Raw genomic sequence first — 16,753 nt, 5'->3', positions numbered from 1 at the left:
GGGATATCCTGCCTGTGATGGTCGGCTGAAGTTGGCTGATGGCATGGCATACCTAGAGCGTTGGTTATAGTCATCCTGGCTGTTCTCGGCTCGACCTTCTGTTCTTGAATCTAAGCTGAAGGAATTTGGTGGGAAACATGGTGTTCTAGAGTCCTTTTTTAAACATAAGTTTTGTATTTCAGGTTTAAATTGTGGCAGCCTGTGCAGGGCAGTACAGGAGGTCTTGGTCTTTGAATCGCAATTCCAGTCCTTTGTGCTAAGTAGTTGTTTCCCATTACAAGCCAAACAGGCAGGTTCTGTGCAGACAATAGGGATTTATTTGATATCAAACTTCTCTGGATTCAACTTCACAGAACTTCTTCACCTCTTATCGCCTCTGCTTCAAACCCCAGCAGCTCCCATGGGCAGCTGAAGCACTGACTCTGTGCTGACATCCCTCTGTTGCCGACATCCCTCTGTTGCCATCTCAAAAGTGCCACTTTTTTCCAGCTGAAAAGTTTATGCAAGGATCCCATTTGAAATCTTCAGTGGAACATCACACCTCCACCAAACTGTACTTAAGATAAAATTACTTTTACTTCATGCAAAGACTTCTGTCCACATAGTGTTTTCCAAGGGAAGGAAAAGGTCTCTGCTGTTGAATCACAAGGTTTAGATTCTGTTTTCCGTTTCTACAGTAATTTTTAAATGCATTGTGGCGTCGCTTAATTGGTCCATGATACAGTTTACCAAAACTAAATTGTTTTTTATTTTTAACCCAGGACTTTGAATTACTGTTGTTAACTATAAATATCTCACAATGTTTAACGTGCTGTTCTGACAGATATTAAATGCAATGTCTTTTCTGTTTATTTCAGACTATAAGATCCAGATATGTCCTTCATATTTGATTGGATTTATAGTGGTTTCAGTAGCGTATTACAATTTTTAGGTAAGTTTTTATTGTTTGGGGCTTTTCCTTTCTGCTGTTCTTGTATAAAATGTCTGTTCACCTCTGTTATCTTCAAACATAGCTGCTGGTTAAATAATAATATTTGTTTTGGTGTATATTCAGTAACACTCAAACAAAAGTTTCATTTATCAATACTGAGTATTTCCAGAGCATGCTCTCCACTCAATCTTGCGTTAATCCTTTAACATCTTGGAAAAATTACATTTTCTTTCGTGAACATAATAGGTTTGATTTGTCTAATCATACTACATTTAAGCTGGTGTAATTCAGTTGACTTTTATGGAGTTCCTTCTGGTTTTTTTCTGCTGTAGAGAAGTGAACTCAGTTATTTTAGTTCAGCTCTTTTGCATGTGAGGGTATTTGGCTCAGAATCCAAATACGAGGGACTATCTACAAAAAAATTAGTGCCAGATATTGAAGACCTTGCTCATGTTCAGCAGTGTGTTATTCTGTGACTGCTGTCACTGAAATCAGTGTGAAACTTCACTGGCATCTGCTGAAGAGCCTCAGGAAAGTATTCCCTGGCCAAAAGTCTGCAATCTGTATCAATCCAAGGTGAAATATTAGCTTGTGCAAAACAGTAGGGGGAAAAAAAAAGCCAAGGGAGGGGGGAAGCAAAAACAAAAATACCCCCACCAAACTGAGGGGCGGGGAAGAAAAAAAAACAACCAGTGAAAAGGAATTTTAGGATACTAAAAAAAGGAACAGAAGCTGCAGATCATGTAGGTAAAAAGCACAATTTACAAGGATTTTATTGAAGTAGATAAAAAACATGTGAGATTAAGGAATTGTGGCAAGCTGTGCCACCTGCTTTTTATCAGTTGAAAGTTTAAACTTTTTCTCTGAATGTTAGACCCTTGGCCTGCTATCGAGATATTAGCCAGTGAAATTTTAACTAAGTTGACTAATCTTTCTTATCTCCTCTTAGTTAGCTGAGCAGTGATTACTGCACACTAACCTGCTTTTCCATTCCTGTGCATGCGAAGTCTAATTCTGGTGAAAGATACTGGAGCTTGAAGTAGGAAGGAGAATGACTTTCAGTATGTCCTTCTTTTCTAGAATGAAACACTTTCTCTTTGAATTCTCATTTATATTTACAGTTGAAGAAGGCTGATTATAACATTTGGAAAACTGCCTGCAGTTCCCTGTGCTGTCCTGTCAGCAGGCTGATAAGATCACTTTATGAAGTACATCTTTGCACACATATACTTTTAGAATGCACAAAGAATCTTTGTATTTTTATATATATATATATAACAACTCTGGTCTTGGTGTAGCTAATAGCTGAAGTATTGATGCTTGTTCATCTTGTTTCTATGAAAGACACTTGGGAAGCCTGAAATGTTTCAGAGAAAACAGCAGCACCTAATTTGGGAGCAAAGGGTCCTGGATGTTCAGGCTGAGAGTGGCAAAAATGTTATTGTTTTACTATGGTTTAGTAGAATTTTGTTTAACTTATAAAGTAAGTATGAACTGGAGTTTCTCCTGTGGCACAAGTTAATGTATGAAAAAGTTTGCCCACTCCTCCTTTCTCCATTAATGTTAATACTTTCTCCTCCCCTCTGTCTTTTAATAGTTAAATATATATTGGGCATGTGAGAAGGTGAATTTGGGAAGTAAGAGTTGTATTTGAAAGAATTATGAAGACACTCTACACTACCTGTAGTAATAAAGATCACCAGTGAAATAAACTGAGGAAACTGAAAGAATATTCATTCCTGCAAGTTACAAAACATGTCCCACTGGAATGCGATTCCAGAGATTGGCTTAAAGGCAGAGGGAGAGGTGAGCAAACAGCAGTGGTGTAAAGGTCGGCCAGACAGAGGCACGTATGCCCCTGTAATGCTGCAGCATCAACAGGGCTGTCCAAGCAGCCACATGTTCAACAGCATCACTTAAAATCCCACCGAATAAAACACGTATGAGGATAACCCATTAGATAAGAAGGAAAAATGAGGGCTTCAGAAACTGATATTCCTGGCTCACTCTGCCCACCACCCTCCTCATGTAGGGAGACTCAGGCCAGCTCTTCATGTGTCCTTTGGACGGCCACCAGCCTCGTGCCTGCGGCCCTGAGGTATGGCGCGGGATGTTGGTGCATAGTTTGCAGTGCTGATGGTGCTTGCAGGAGAAGCTGCAGGTAAATGTAGGGACTGCAGCAATGGGATGGTTGAGCTTTAACAGTGAAATCTGATTGTGTATTTCACAGAATGTTTCTGTATCATCGCAGTGGTAGTAAAATAAACTTTTCTTCGGCGTATTGCAAAGTACCATAACACTATGCCGTTATATAGTAAAAGATCCTGCCGATGTAAAAACCTCCCACATTGCAGTATTTGGCTGTATTTTGCAATTCTTTTTACACAGAAAGAAGAGAGAATTCAATTAGGAACATAGCTCAGTTTTACTTTTGAAGAAATGTAATTTCAGCATATAAGTATATATATTTCTTCAGCCTCTGTTGCAAGTGCTCTGCCCTCTTCAGTGCTCGTGAAGGCTGTGGGGTCAGTCGTGGTTCCTAAGGAGATATGCAGTGTGTAGTATCCAGCCAGAGGTCTTTGAAGAGGGAATAAGGGAAGATTTCCTGCTTAAAAAAGGCAAAGTTAAGAGACTCTTATTTCAGTAGGTTTTTTTCAGTACAGAATGTGATTTTTATTTTTTTTTTAAATTGTCTTAAAAATGTTTTACTTTGAATGTCGATCAGTTTGAAGCAGTGAAAAATAATTCTGGCATAAGATGTAGTGTTGGCAAGTTATAAGAGAATTGCCCTTTGATAATCTCAAACTTAAGAAGATACGATGTTCATGTTTTAAACATCCTTCTTCTCCTTCACAGCAACTGTTGCATTTACTGGGGTTACGAGTAGAGGAGAAAAAGGGGGAAAAGGTGTTTTTATAAAGATGACAATCAGTGAAAATAAAATTTCTTACTCCTGTTATGAAAGCATTATCACATGACAGCAAGTGTGTCAGAATTGCCCTGATGATGCTGTTCAGGATATATCCATATAATTTAGCTGGGGGATATGGCTGAATTTTACTTTTTGTCAAAATAATACATGAACCAACATAAAAGAATTCATACATATGCTAATAATGACTATTGACGTTGAAACCAATTTCTCTGTAATATACTGGTTGAGGTCTGAACTTTCTTTTTGCCTCAAACAAGTTTTTTGTCATAATTGAAGGCAGCTGAACAAAACACCCTCTGCCCAGATCCAGGATGATCGGTATTTTAGAGCCTGCTGTTAGTGCTGTACCCACCCCTCCACCACCAATGAGCAAAACTATCCTTTTGCTGGGCAGAGGAAACTACACTGGCAAAATTTAGTCCTGTTCTGCTGTGGTTTTCCTAAGGTAACGTAAATGCATTTACACAAGTGACATGTTTACATCAATTGCGTGCCTCTCCCCCTCCCTCTAAGCATCCTGTAAAGCTGCATGTGGTGCACGTAGTGCAGCAGGCACATGAGCAAGTGTGAATGTAGTTTGTACAAGTAGAAGAACATGGATAAAGGGCATTGATAAAGTGCACGGTGGAGCCTGGGTGGTCTGTAATTTGTATCGTGACTGTAACGCTTTGTTCCTGGGAGCAAAATCATTTCTAGTGCTAGAAATGAACTCCTACTGATTTAACTGATTATTCACTAGGTCCTTCTTTGTTCTAGGATTGTACAAGAAATCGGGCAAACTAGTGTTTCTTGGACTGGACAATGCTGGAAAAACTACACTGCTGCATATGCTCAAAGATGACAGACTGGGACAACACGTCCCCACGTTACACCCTAGTAAGTTAATACTGCTGGTTCCGTAGCTAGAAAGTATTTAAAGTGTTACAGGAAAAGCAGGATTTGATTATACATCATCTGTATAATCCATACATCAAGACCAGTTGGAGTGTAACTGGGGAGAAACGAAGGAATTTCTGGGATTGCAATCTGTAGACAGTTCAAGCAACATTCAGAACAATGTGTGTGGGATAGTTCAATGTGGTATATATAAAATTAAGAGGCGAGTAACAAGCAGAATGAGGGACCTGACAGTCTACATTACAGAAGCTGTGGAAAGTTGGGGCGTGCAGTGCTTGGGAGCAGCTTCTCTGTGTAACTGGAAAATTAGCATTTATGTACGCTGTTTTGTTTTTTTTGGCTCAGAAGTTGCTGTGTAATTGTTACTGTGGTAGTCTTGCAGGAGAACTGGTGAGGTCCAGTAAAGAGGTGTGAAATTGGGAAAGGGTATGAAGAGGAGAAACCTTGAACAGAATTGTACACGAAACGTCATCTTTGTGGCAAACCACGTGCCAGAACCAACTGTTGTTTGTGTAATGTGTAGGGATAAATAATGTACATATATTCTCTGCTATTCTTAGCATTCTAGATATTTCACATGTGTTTTAATGGTTAATAACATTTTGTTGTTAAACAAATGTCATTGATTTTGAGAGAAAATGTATTACTCTGGCTTCTTGAGTAACAAGAAAGAACCAAGCGAGGAAGTAAAATCGACATGCTGGAAGGTTGTTATACTGTTCCAATGCATGCATAATCTTCACAGAGATCATAATTCTGTGTATTTCTAGCTTCAGAAGAGCTGACAATTGCTGGCATGACTTTCACTACCTTCGATCTGGGTGGACATGCTCAAGGTAAGAGCATGACTCATTTAACCTCACTGAATTGAGTTAGAGTTGTCTGCAGTCCATTTGTTTCGCATCAGAAATATGACCGTGCTGCAGAGATTGACTTCCCACACTCTCTCTGACAGCATAAAAAAAATTTGCTGCTCTTTTGTCTGTCTTCACCACTTATCACAAGTCCCAAATACAGTTTGACAAGAGCTGCAGTAGAGCAGAGATTTTTGACTGATATCTGTATTTTGAAGAGGATTCTGTACTTTGAATTGCTTACACTTACCTTTAAGCTTTATGCTTCAAACTTATCTTTGTTGACATAATTCTTGGGGAAACATAAGAAATTTCAGTACATCAATGCGCATATGGGATACAGTGATGATAACAGTAAAGGGAATGATACTTTTGCTCCATTATTTCAAGCTTTGTAAAACATGAAGTTGCATCTCGAAGACTGGCAATATAAGCTAAGACTTTAAAAAAATCAAAGGAAAAAAAAAAGCTGTTGCTGCTTAATTACTGATGTGCATCGCTCTGAATTCTGGGATAATTTCCTTTTGTTTTTAATTCACATCTTCCCTGTAGCTCGCAGAGTGTGGAAAAACTATCTGCCTGCGATTAATGGCATTGTGTTCTTGGTGGACTGTGCAGATCATGAAAGATTGCTTGAATCAAAAGAAGAACTTGATGTAAGTTTAAATAAGTTTTTGGAAGTTTTAACTTTAACTTCTAAGAAGTAAGCTCAAATTCCCAGTATCCAACAGAGCTCTACTGCCACCTGGACATGAGTAGTAGCAATTTGACCTTCTGTATTCTTAATCTCTCTTCCTTTCTCCTTTCCTTTGTAGTCACTAATGACAGATGAAACTATTGCTAATGTGCCTATCCTAATTCTTGGTAACAAGATTGACAGACCTGAAGCAATCAGTGAAGAGAGGTTACGGGAGATGTTTGGTCTCTATGGCCAGACAACAGGAAAGGTAATGCTCCTTTTTTTTTTTTCAGGGGGAGGTTTTGGATTTTTTTTGTTAGGGAGTTTGTTTACCTTATGTGTTGATTCCAGTTCATTCCAGCTACACAACATAAACGGTTTTTAATTTGTAAAGTACTTAGTACATAATAACCATACAAGGAATGAATTCTGGAGTCTCTTTGTGTGCATGCGTGTTAGATGTGTCTCTCCTACAACTTTTTTACATCATAATCAATGCCACATTTTTTCCGAGAAAACTTAATTGTACTTGGGATAATTTTTAATACCTCAGCTTTCCTATGCAGTATTTTTAAACTATAAGCAAGTTTTCAGAGGCTATACTTCTAGTGAGAACTAGAAGAGAAAACTGGATGAAGTCTTTCAGTCAGTGATTTTTCTCTTTTAAAGTGCAGACTTAGTACAATTTTGTTACTTAACATCTTTACCTAAAGCTTAGAGATAGATTTACACCTTTGTAGAAGTCTGCATTTGTAGATTGTGAGAGAAAACACGTTCCTACTGGCATCCATAGCAACAAGGCAGATTTCTATTATGGATCTTTGTGATACTTTAACTCTTCTTAATTTAAAGTAAATATGGTGTACTACTTGTAGGATACATTTGAATACAGGGCACTAGAAACAAGTTGCTCCATTGTCCTTTGCCCTTAGAAAGACACCTCGCTGCAGCTGACAAAGCTGTTCCAGTGTGGCTACTGTCCCAGCTCCCGTTAGATGACCAGCAGTGTGGCTCTGCTGAGGAGGGCACCTGATCTTGTAATTCCTCTTTGCTTTTTTACTCTGAGATGCTTCCCTTAAAGTTTAGTACCAGTCAAAGTTTAGGTTGAGCGGGAACGAATCTTTACCGTCTTGTTTTCTGCATGAAAGAGAGTTGCACAGGTGGTTTTAGAATAGGTCTAATGGGCTGTAAACAGTTACTACTGACTGTTTTTTTTTCTGTATCTTGCCCTGGTTTTTACAGCACTGCATGTAGTCTTTGAATACCATTGTGAATCTCCAGTTGAGCAACAGCTTTATCGCACTGTGCTGATCTTGGCAAGCAAGCAACTTGCACTCTTGCTATGATCAGTCCTACAATTGGTAGCAAATGCTGGTTTTATGTGGTTGGAAAGCTATTAGAGCAGGGAACTGCAGCTGAAAACCAAGTATAAGCTCTCAAATTCTCTGTGCACATCCTTGCCGTTGCATTCTGGTTTCATGTACTTCACTCTCTCCAAATGTGGATGAACATGAAAATATGCTTCATGTGTTTCTCAAGTGACTCTAATCTTAGTAACACGTAAACGTTTTAGATTAATTTATTTTCTAAAATTCCAGTATCCAACACAAGTTAAATAATGGCATTCCATAGAAACAGATGTCTGTGTAAAGTAGCCATCTTTTATAATGATACTGTAACTTGGAATACTTCTGTCTGTCTGCAGGGCAGTATACCATTGAAAGAATTGAACGCAAGGCCGCTAGAAGTGTTTATGTGCAGCGTGCTAAAGAGACAAGGCTATGGAGAAGGCTTCCGCTGGATGGCACAGTACATTGATTAATGCCAAAATCACATCAGTACATTCTGTCCCTTGTCTGAATATTAAGTCTACTCCTTATTTGATCGCTCAGTGTACGTAACTTGAATTCATTTGACTGTTTAGTTATAAAAATACACATTTTTAGCTAATTATATCATGTATGCTAAATTGTAAGTGTGAGGATAGAAGAATTATTTCAAGCAAGTTTGTAAGTTTAAGTACCACAACGTGTGAACTTTCTAATCCCATACAACATTCTTTTGCAGCTTTTAATTTAACAAGTCTCCGGCACCATTTTTGGTCAGAGCAACTTTCCAGTACAGTATGTTTGAATGCACTTTTTAACAGCTAAAAACTATGAACATGTGAAAAATATTTAATGCTTATGTTAAATTTTTTTATGTACTTTTTTGAAACTGGTTTTATAACTTTAGAGTATATAACCATCTTTCAAGGAATAATAAATAATTAGCTGATGGATAATTGCATGATGCCTTACGGTTTTCAATAATATACTTTCTTATGCAACGTCATGCAATAAATTTAAATCCAGTTTTTGGCAACTTTAATGGAAAATGTTTCATTTTAATGTGTCTTAACTAGTGAGGCTGCCTGATGATCTGAATATGTGGGATATTTTCCTGAAACACAGAAGGCCACAAAGTAGTTTCATTATATGTTAGAGTAAGGTGTTTTTTTCAGACTACCAAATTGCATTTATTTTAGGATTCTGCATTAGTAAAAGAAAAATTAATCCGATGCCCTTACAACTGCCACCTTTGAAAAGTACAAATACTGTAAATTGACTATGCCTATGTAAATCTTGAACTAATGTCAAAAGTAGTCTTACTCTGCTGGTGTCTTGAATTAAACCCCTGAAGTGACACAAGAAATACAGGGTTTTTTTCTGAAGAAATTATGAATTACATTGGGCTAAATACTCTGTTCCTAATTTAATTAGATTTAGGGTCTGCCAGAAGACTTGCCTGTGAAATTGCCAGGAAAAAAAAAAATGTTGCCATTGCTGCTTGTGAAAATTTTTCAGCCCCCACCCAATCAGTCAGTTTTATTTTTGGCATTTTGAACTGGGACAAGATGGATTGTTTTCTGTGGTTTTGCCCTGAAACCTAGCCAGTGTGGCAGCTGCTGGCTGCCCAGGTGGCTTATTTCTGGGGTAAAATTTGGTTATCTGCAGTCCTTGTTTCCAGACTTCTGACTGGTTTCTCTCATCTTTGAGTGCATTAGTACCCCAAGGAGAAAGCAGGTGATTTTTGAAGAAAGGATGTTGAAGCACATGTGTCTGTCAACATCTTGTTGATGCTGGCTGACGCTGTCATGGAGCTGTGGTTGGTGCTTCCATGTGCTGGGGATGTTTTAGTCTAATCTGTCGAATGAAGGTAGGGTTTCAGCCCTGGAATTACTGTTGCACCGTAATGGGTTTGAGTTTCGCTGTGTAGTTTGTTTTCCCCTTGTACAAGTACAAACTGCTGCAAGTGCTTTTACTGAATCCCTTCTAGTCACTGCTGTAGGTCTTCTCCAAAATACTTTAGGCCTTATGTCTCCAGTATCCATTAACAGCAAATGTGTTTCTGACTGGTTTGATTTCATAAATAACTTTGTCTTGATCTGTTGGGCATGAATCTCAGATTTAAAGCCTGTAGGCTCAGCAAATAAATGAGACTTATTCCTTGCCCAGATCTGAACTTGTATGACTGAATATTGATGATCAGTTCCCCACAGTCCTAGGTTGTGCGTCTGAATACGGTGAATAACTCAGAACCTAAGTAATGTAAATTGTAACTGAAGTTTATTACTGAACAATCATATGCAAAATGTTAAGCCTAGTTTGTGCGTGGTGAAGTTCAGAGTGACAGTATCAGATAACTTTTCCAAATGACCAACGTAAGAGAATTCTGCATTTAAACTAGTGCTCAGCTGTAGAGTAGTGTCTCTGTTGCATAAATCAAAATGGGAGATAAGAAATGGCATCTCACCAGCACATGGGCAATATGTGGATCTTCGCTACCTACAGCCGTTATGTAGGGGACATACCTCTCGGGTTTTTTTCTCTAGCTTTTTCTGATGATGGCTATAATGCAGAGAGCAACAGCTAAATCCGTAGATGGTGTAAATATTAAAAATACTACTTGTGGAGTCACATCGTGGTGTTGATGTGGGAGACTTGGGACTGTCTTGCCTGTCTTATGGAAATGAAGCTGGAGGTGGAGGTGTTCTGCTGCAGACCACTTCCACAGGCTGAGCCATTACTTGGGCACTGAGAGGTCCTCTTCACCTGCTCTTCCAACCAACTGTGAATAACATTAGCAGTAAGGAAAGGGATGATAGTATTAGAAATTAAAAAAGAAGGGAGGTGATACTGCTTTAAAAGTGTGTGTTCAGAGTAATTCTTAGTATTATGGAAATACTCAAGATTTTGTGTTTCCTACTGTAGGATGCTAGTTTAAATGTGGTTGTAATAAGGGCATGAAGAAATCTGGACCTTCTGTTTGTCCACCTGGGTATTGTAATGGTTCCTGTTGCGGGAATAGCTGATCAACACTCAGTTAAATACACAAATAATCTTGCTCTGTTTCATTTCATTCAGTAGAGGAAGTATCTTCCTTCTGTAGTTTACATTCTGTTGTGCACATGAATGTGAATGGGTGTTGTGTGTCTTTGTGTGAAGACTTCGTTAAGAGACAAATACACTGATGAGAGTTTTCATGATGGCTTTCATCCCCATGCCCTCCATATGTCCCTGGTCACTTATTTCTGGAGGTTGCTTATTCCTATGATTGTGACCAGTTTTACTTAACTTAAAAAAACAACATTTGCATTTGGGTCCGACTTCTATGAATTTTTTTTTTTGCACTCTTGACTATGCAGATTTCAATTAAACATCACTTTAAAGAATGTGAAAAAGAAAACTCATTAATAAAGATGTTATTTATGAAGTGTCTCATTTTGTTTTTACATCGCAACAGTTTGAGAAATGAATGCAGTTTTCTAAGATACTAATAACTACTGCTGACAAAATGGCCTGTATGTCACTGCAGTGACCCCATACACTAGCATCTGTGTGTTGAATAAGATTTATTTTGCTTGGTTTTAGTTAAACTTGGGGTTTCGTATGTATTGTGTAACTGAGAGGCATTGCTGTATTTCAGTCTTGGTTTATAATTTTTTCAGCAGGGATTATTGGCATTGGAGATGGGAAGGATCTTTGAGCTTTCGCATTTATCCTCTTGCTGGATCAAGGTTATTTCATTAATATTTCTGTATTCAGTGTTCAGGTACTGTCTGTGATGTGCCAAAATGACCTGTGGCATTCACTGGAATACAATACCTGCATGCACGTGAGCTTTATTGTATCTTAATAATTGGTACTGAATGTCAAATAGAACTTTTGGCATCCACTTATTTATAACTAAAGTGAGGTCAGGAAAATGATGGTGGTGGTTTCTAATCCCAGTGAACTCACAGGTCTGAAGTCGAATTGTTCTTCTCTTGTTTGTATTGTCAAAGTATTTGGTTGTTACTGACCAAAGTCCAATATTTCTATTGACTACAACATGCTCAGATTTAGTGTAGGTAACTTACTTGTTAGTTAGGGACTTAGCAGTTATATTAAAAACAGCCTCATCCGCTGGCTGTCAGTGAGGACATGTAACTTATTTGCACTTAGATAAACCACTCTTTGCACTAGCATCTCAGTGTGGAACTAAACATTTTCTGTTTTGAAATGTGAGTGCTCTAAATGTTTAAAAGCATAATTTATATAATAAACTGCAGAAGAAAAGCTGAAGATGAAAGTGTTCTTAAACATGTTCTTAATGTGGTGTTTGTTATTATGTTATGCCATCCCATGCTTGAAATTTAAGTATTGGGAATAGAAAATAAAATTCTGACTTGGAATTTGAAGAAAAGGAGTTTTAAACAGGTACTTCTTGTCAAACTTTGAAAACCAGGAGAAAAGCGTTCTGACTTAGTACATGGTCTAGTAGTGAGTTTGGGTTTTTTCAGCTGACTGTGATAATAATTCAGTCTCTTCTTTGCTAGAGTTTCTGTTCACATGTGAGTGGAAGCAAATCCTCTACTTGGAAAACTCTTTGAGAATGGGAAAATGGTGTTTCCTTTGTTGCAATTTTAAAATGAGTTGGAAGGATCCAATCTTGCAGGTGAATGATACTGCCTTAGAAGCTGGCTGCCCTCTGGGATTTGCACTGTTGGTGGGACTGCATTGAGTGGGGATTGCCACTGAGTTTAGGTGATTATCAAACTGAGTCCAGTCAACCCCATTTGACACAGCCCATGGGAAAGTGTATTAACCTGATGTGACAGAGAACTATTTTCCAGTCCCAAGTGTATATTCTCCTTAGTTTACATTTTTCAAAATGTTTCTTACTTGACTGCTTTTGAATTAGAACTAGAAATTTACTTGGTGGTGAGTAGTTATGGTAAAATAATCATTTAAAAACCTGTTTTTTTTCTTATGATTCATTTCTTGTGGCACATGTCCCATCACAGGAAGAAATTTATAATAATATTTTAGAGCCTTTGATTTTCACTCCAGGATCTCAAACTTTCTACCTGCTAATGCTGCCTCCACATCCTCATGAGGCAGAGGGCTCTTGTTGTCCTTGTTTAACCTGTGATGAAGGTGAGATCCGGAGGGATTAGGTCATACTTGGTCACTGCCTGAATAAGAAGAGTTCTCGCAGCAACCACCAGCAATATCAAATGACGTGATGCCTCCCTTAACCTGGGCATCCTCTGCCTGTGTCCTGGAGTGGTGACAGAAGCCTTCATCACATGCAAGTGACTGAAGATGCTGCACAAACCATGTGTAAAATCAATGGCAATTTGGGTCACCTCCTCTGTGTTCATAGCAAAAAAGCTGCTCTAAGCTTGTACCATTCATTGTCAACTGTGTTGCACCCAACTATGACAATATTTAGTACATAACAAGTCAAAAGAACAGCACAAAAACTGCAGTGTGTAGAGTGGGTGCGGAGCTTGGCTCTACTTTTAATTTCTGATTCTTTTTCCTAAATAGGTGATGTAAATAAATGCTACCCTTGTCAAAGGGGGATTTAAAGGCATACTTGCAGTATTGAGTCCAAATGCTTGGTTTCAGCACAGGCAAGTACGAGTTTATATTATTTGGTTAGATTTTTTCCCCCCATGAAGGTGGTACTTTACTGTCAAAGTGGTTTGATTAACTCCTGGGAGCAGCACTAGCTGGAGCAAACCCTTGGCAGGAGCTTGGGGCAGAGATGAGCTGTTGGAGACCTGATCTTAGCAATTTAGTGATACTTGAGTACCCAAACCCAGGAGCAGATCTCGTGGCTTTGTTGACAAGGGGTGTGCTGTGATGGGGTGCTGCTTTGGGCAGGGATGGGACTGGCGCTTGCAGTGGGATGTCTGGATGGGGAGGGAAGCTGAGCTAATGCGGGGAACCTGATCTTCCCCTCTTGAGAAGCTCTGAGGTCGTTCAGGTTTTGTAACCCACGAGGCTTCTGAGCAAAGGAAGCTGCTTTTCAGTGAGAATGTGGCTCTTGAGAGGAAGGTTGGAATTTGTTTTAAGTCTGAGTTTGTTAAAATCTTTGTTAAAGTTTTGTCGAAACCTAAAAGCTTTGCTAGTGGCAGAAAGTCGGGCAGTGAGCAGGCTGGAGGAGGGGGTCAGCGCTGGGGACGGTGGTGCAGGGGCGGCTCTGCGGGTTGGGTGAGCATCTCTAGGAAATATTTGACCAAGTTCTCAGCTGTGCAATGGAGGAAGGGAAAAATTAATTAGGTTGAAAAATGTCCTCTTGCCAGCAAGGAAAGAGGGAGAACAATTACGAACGGGGCTCTGCCGCAGCTTGTTCATGGGCTGACCCCGGAGCTGGTATTTGGAAATGCTGGTGCTTGTGAAAGCAAAGGGACGAGAGGGAAATTAGCTCGTGATAGGAGCTGTATTTCAGTCAGTCTGTGTGTGCTATGGTAATGCCAGCGTTTGTCAGGTTATTTTGAAATCCCTCCGGTATCCTACAATTAAGCTGGCCTTTCTGAAGTCCCAAAAAACTGCGAATCCTTGGTTGACTTTTCCCCAAGGACAAAGCTGAGGTTGCTTGTTTAATGCACTTGACTTCTGGCCAGAGATAAGCACAAGTTGCAAAACTTGAAACCGTATTTTAAGCTCTCTCATGCCTGTTAGCACTCGGAGCTGGATTTTGAGTTCAGCCTAGACTATTGGTTCCAGCCCCACTACCCAAATGCTGTTTTCTCTCCGCTTTTTTAGAGCAGGATTTTGGTTTAGGTTCAAATAAATTGGAACTGTGAAAGAAAGACTCCTGTGTGTGCCACTCAACTCTTCTATTCCTTGCTCTGTGTGTGTGTGTGTACGTATGTAATAAATCTATAATATGTAAATATGTATGTATACCTTTGTATACACACACAAAAGGTTTAAAATAAGTCTGTTCAAGATACTGCTACGGAGATGCATTAACATGAAATTGCAGAGGACATTTTGTGAAAGTCTGTGCTCATAGTAGGTTTTAAAGACTGAAAAAATCAGGAGGTATTTACAGTAGAGAAAATCAAAAGCTTTTGCTGTACTGGTGAATAAATACTTACAGGAGATACTGTGGGAGAAAATCAGCCGTGCAACTCCAGTAGGGAGAGCAGCGGGAGTTCTGGGTGCTGCCTGGAGAATCAGCGTTTAAGCAGAACAGAAGGAGGCAGAGCTAATAATATAGTTTGCCTTTTTTTAGAACTTATGCTTTGTTTCTGGCATCAGAGACACTTTTAGCATTGGTGTAAAGAAGTACCGGTGTTCCTACAAAATGAGATGTTTACTCAAGCATTTTTTTAGAAAATGCGTCCCATCCGTTTGCTTCTACTCACTGCACTCTGTGACAGCTGGCTCTGAAGAGCGCTCATGAACATCCTCAGAAGAAGGTTATGTTAATTTGACATTTGTACCTGAAAATTTGTCTATAAAGAAAACTTCTTTTTGGGTTTTTTAATTTTTCTTTAGCTCTCCTCTAGCTCTCCTATCTGCTCTTACTACTTTTGTAATATCCTTTTGTTTCCTAACCTGTAATTTGAATTGTCTCCTAAGTTTAAAAAACAACATGACTTTTTTTTTCCCAGGCTGTTTAGAGGAGAGCTGCTCTTCAACGGTTTGATCTTTAAAATCCTGGAGAAGACATTTGTAAGGGGGCCCTCTGTCGAAGAAGAAATTCTGCTTGTGTTTTCAGAGCCGTTGTCAGGCAGAATGCAAGAGAGAATCAGTGAGATTTACACATGATGTTTGCCGTTATTATTTTGGGAGAAATGAGGAAAACCCAAAAAGTCACAGTCACTGTGGTTAGTTGAATTTCACAGAGCTGCTGCAAGTCTGACTGCAGCAGAGAATGTGTAACAGATCCTCACACATGTGACTGTGGGATGGAGTCTATTTATGTCTCCGTAAACATGAAATTATGAAATACACGCCGTGGAGACGGTGCTGGTGAAGTCCTTGTCTGACCTGGTCAGCTATCATTGGACTTGCACCTCTCTGGGAGGACAAAGTGAATTTGAACTTACTGCAGAACATCATGCTGCTGGAAGATGTTTATTGAAAGGGAAGTAGGTCAAGCAATAAGGCAAAGAAACCACCCGGTATGTTACCAGGTAAGAGGGAAGGTGCTGTGAGTTTCTGTAATAATCTTAGTTGTGGATGTAAGAGCACTTCACAGAGCTTCTAAGAAAAAAATCACCAAAAAAAAAGGTTTCTTTTGTACAGTCCAGATTTGAAACAAATTCTTACTAAAACAGATATGTAGCTGAGACTTGGATCCTTTCTGCAACATTAAAAAAAAAAAAGTATGTCTCAAGATTACAAAAGAAGGGGAAAAAATATGTGGAAGAAGTGGGCCATTCATGCTTTGCTTTGGCACTCATTAGGCAGTACGGACGGTGACCTGCACGGTACGAGGCTGCGGTGGTGAAGGAGCTGGTCCTGCCCCAAGTCCTCTGCTGGAGCCTGCCTGGCTGCTGCTCCTCTCCAGGAGATGTGGTCCCACCTGCAGTCCCTGGGACCCTCCCTTGCACCTCTGCATCAGCTCCAGCGCTGAGCCTGCATCCCAGGAGCAAAGGTCAGTGATCTTCCCCACCCTAGATGCTTAATTCCTCCTCCCCCCAATACTCAAGGGCTACCGCAGGTCTGCCTTAGCATAGCATCTCCTCATCCAGCACCCATATTCAGTGTCGCTCGCTGCTGTAGCGAGGCTCAGGCAGCCTCCTTGGGATGCAGAGCCCATTGCCAGAGGGGGACGAGCGGGCTGTGCACTGGGTTGCACTGGGTAGGAGCTCGTTGGGACAAGCAGCAGCCTGCCTGTGCAGGTGAGTGCTGGCGGGTGGGAGGCAAACCAGAGCCTATCCTGGGGAACTGGGTGAAAAAGTCATGCAAGGAGGGAGAGCAAAAAACATGGAGGGGAAAAAAACCCAAACAAAACAACCAGTGGGATCATGGATTTACTTCGTTCCTGGTTTTCTCATTTCTCAGAAGAGGCAATTGAATTCCTGCCTCATTGCAGCAAGTGCCTGAGTAACCTGGCCTTTCAAAAACATCTGGTGGCCCTCCATTCCCACATAGCATCCCCAAACCTCCTGGAGCAGCACGTGC

The 16,753-nt window shown here is 39.9% G+C and overlaps 1 protein-coding gene across 1 annotated transcript; it reads left to right on the top strand.

Annotated features, from left to right (window-relative positions):
* The first annotated feature begins 856 nt into the window (after nt 1-856).
* SAR1B (secretion associated, Ras related GTPase 1B) lies at nt 857-8,666 on the top strand. Its single transcript, XM_009699221.1, has 6 exons — nt 857-931; nt 4,623-4,742; nt 5,534-5,599; nt 6,170-6,273; nt 6,433-6,564; nt 8,002-8,666. The coding sequence occupies exons 1-6, from the start codon at nt 874-876 to the stop codon at nt 8,116-8,118; spliced, it is 597 nt and encodes a 198-aa protein (XP_009697523.1). The 5' UTR covers nt 857-873; the 3' UTR covers nt 8,119-8,666.
* The last annotated feature ends 8,087 nt before the right edge of the window (nt 8,667-16,753 follow it).

The sequence above is a fragment of the Cariama cristata genome, unplaced genomic scaffold (assembly GCF_000690535.1).
Source record: "Cariama cristata isolate BGI_N322 unplaced genomic scaffold, ASM69053v1 scaffold19224, whole genome shotgun sequence".
NCBI lineage: Eukaryota > Metazoa > Chordata > Aves > Cariamiformes > Cariamidae > Cariama > Cariama cristata.
Note: the sequence above shows the minus strand (reverse complement) of the source record. Positions and strands in the feature narration are given on the sequence as shown.

Excerpts from the sequence above, each read along its gene's own strand:
- SAR1B (XM_009699221.1), top strand. The coding sequence starts at position 874 with ATGTCCTTCATATTTGATTGGATTTATAGTGGTTTCAGTAGCGTATTA. Across the intron at positions 6,274-6,432 it reads AATCAAAAGAAGAACTTGAT|TCACTAATGACAGATGAAAC; the intron begins GTAAGTTTAAAT and ends TTTCCTTTGTAG. Across the intron at positions 6,565-8,001 it reads ATGGCCAGACAACAGGAAAG|GGCAGTATACCATTGAAAGA; the intron begins GTAATGCTCCTT and ends GTCTGTCTGCAG.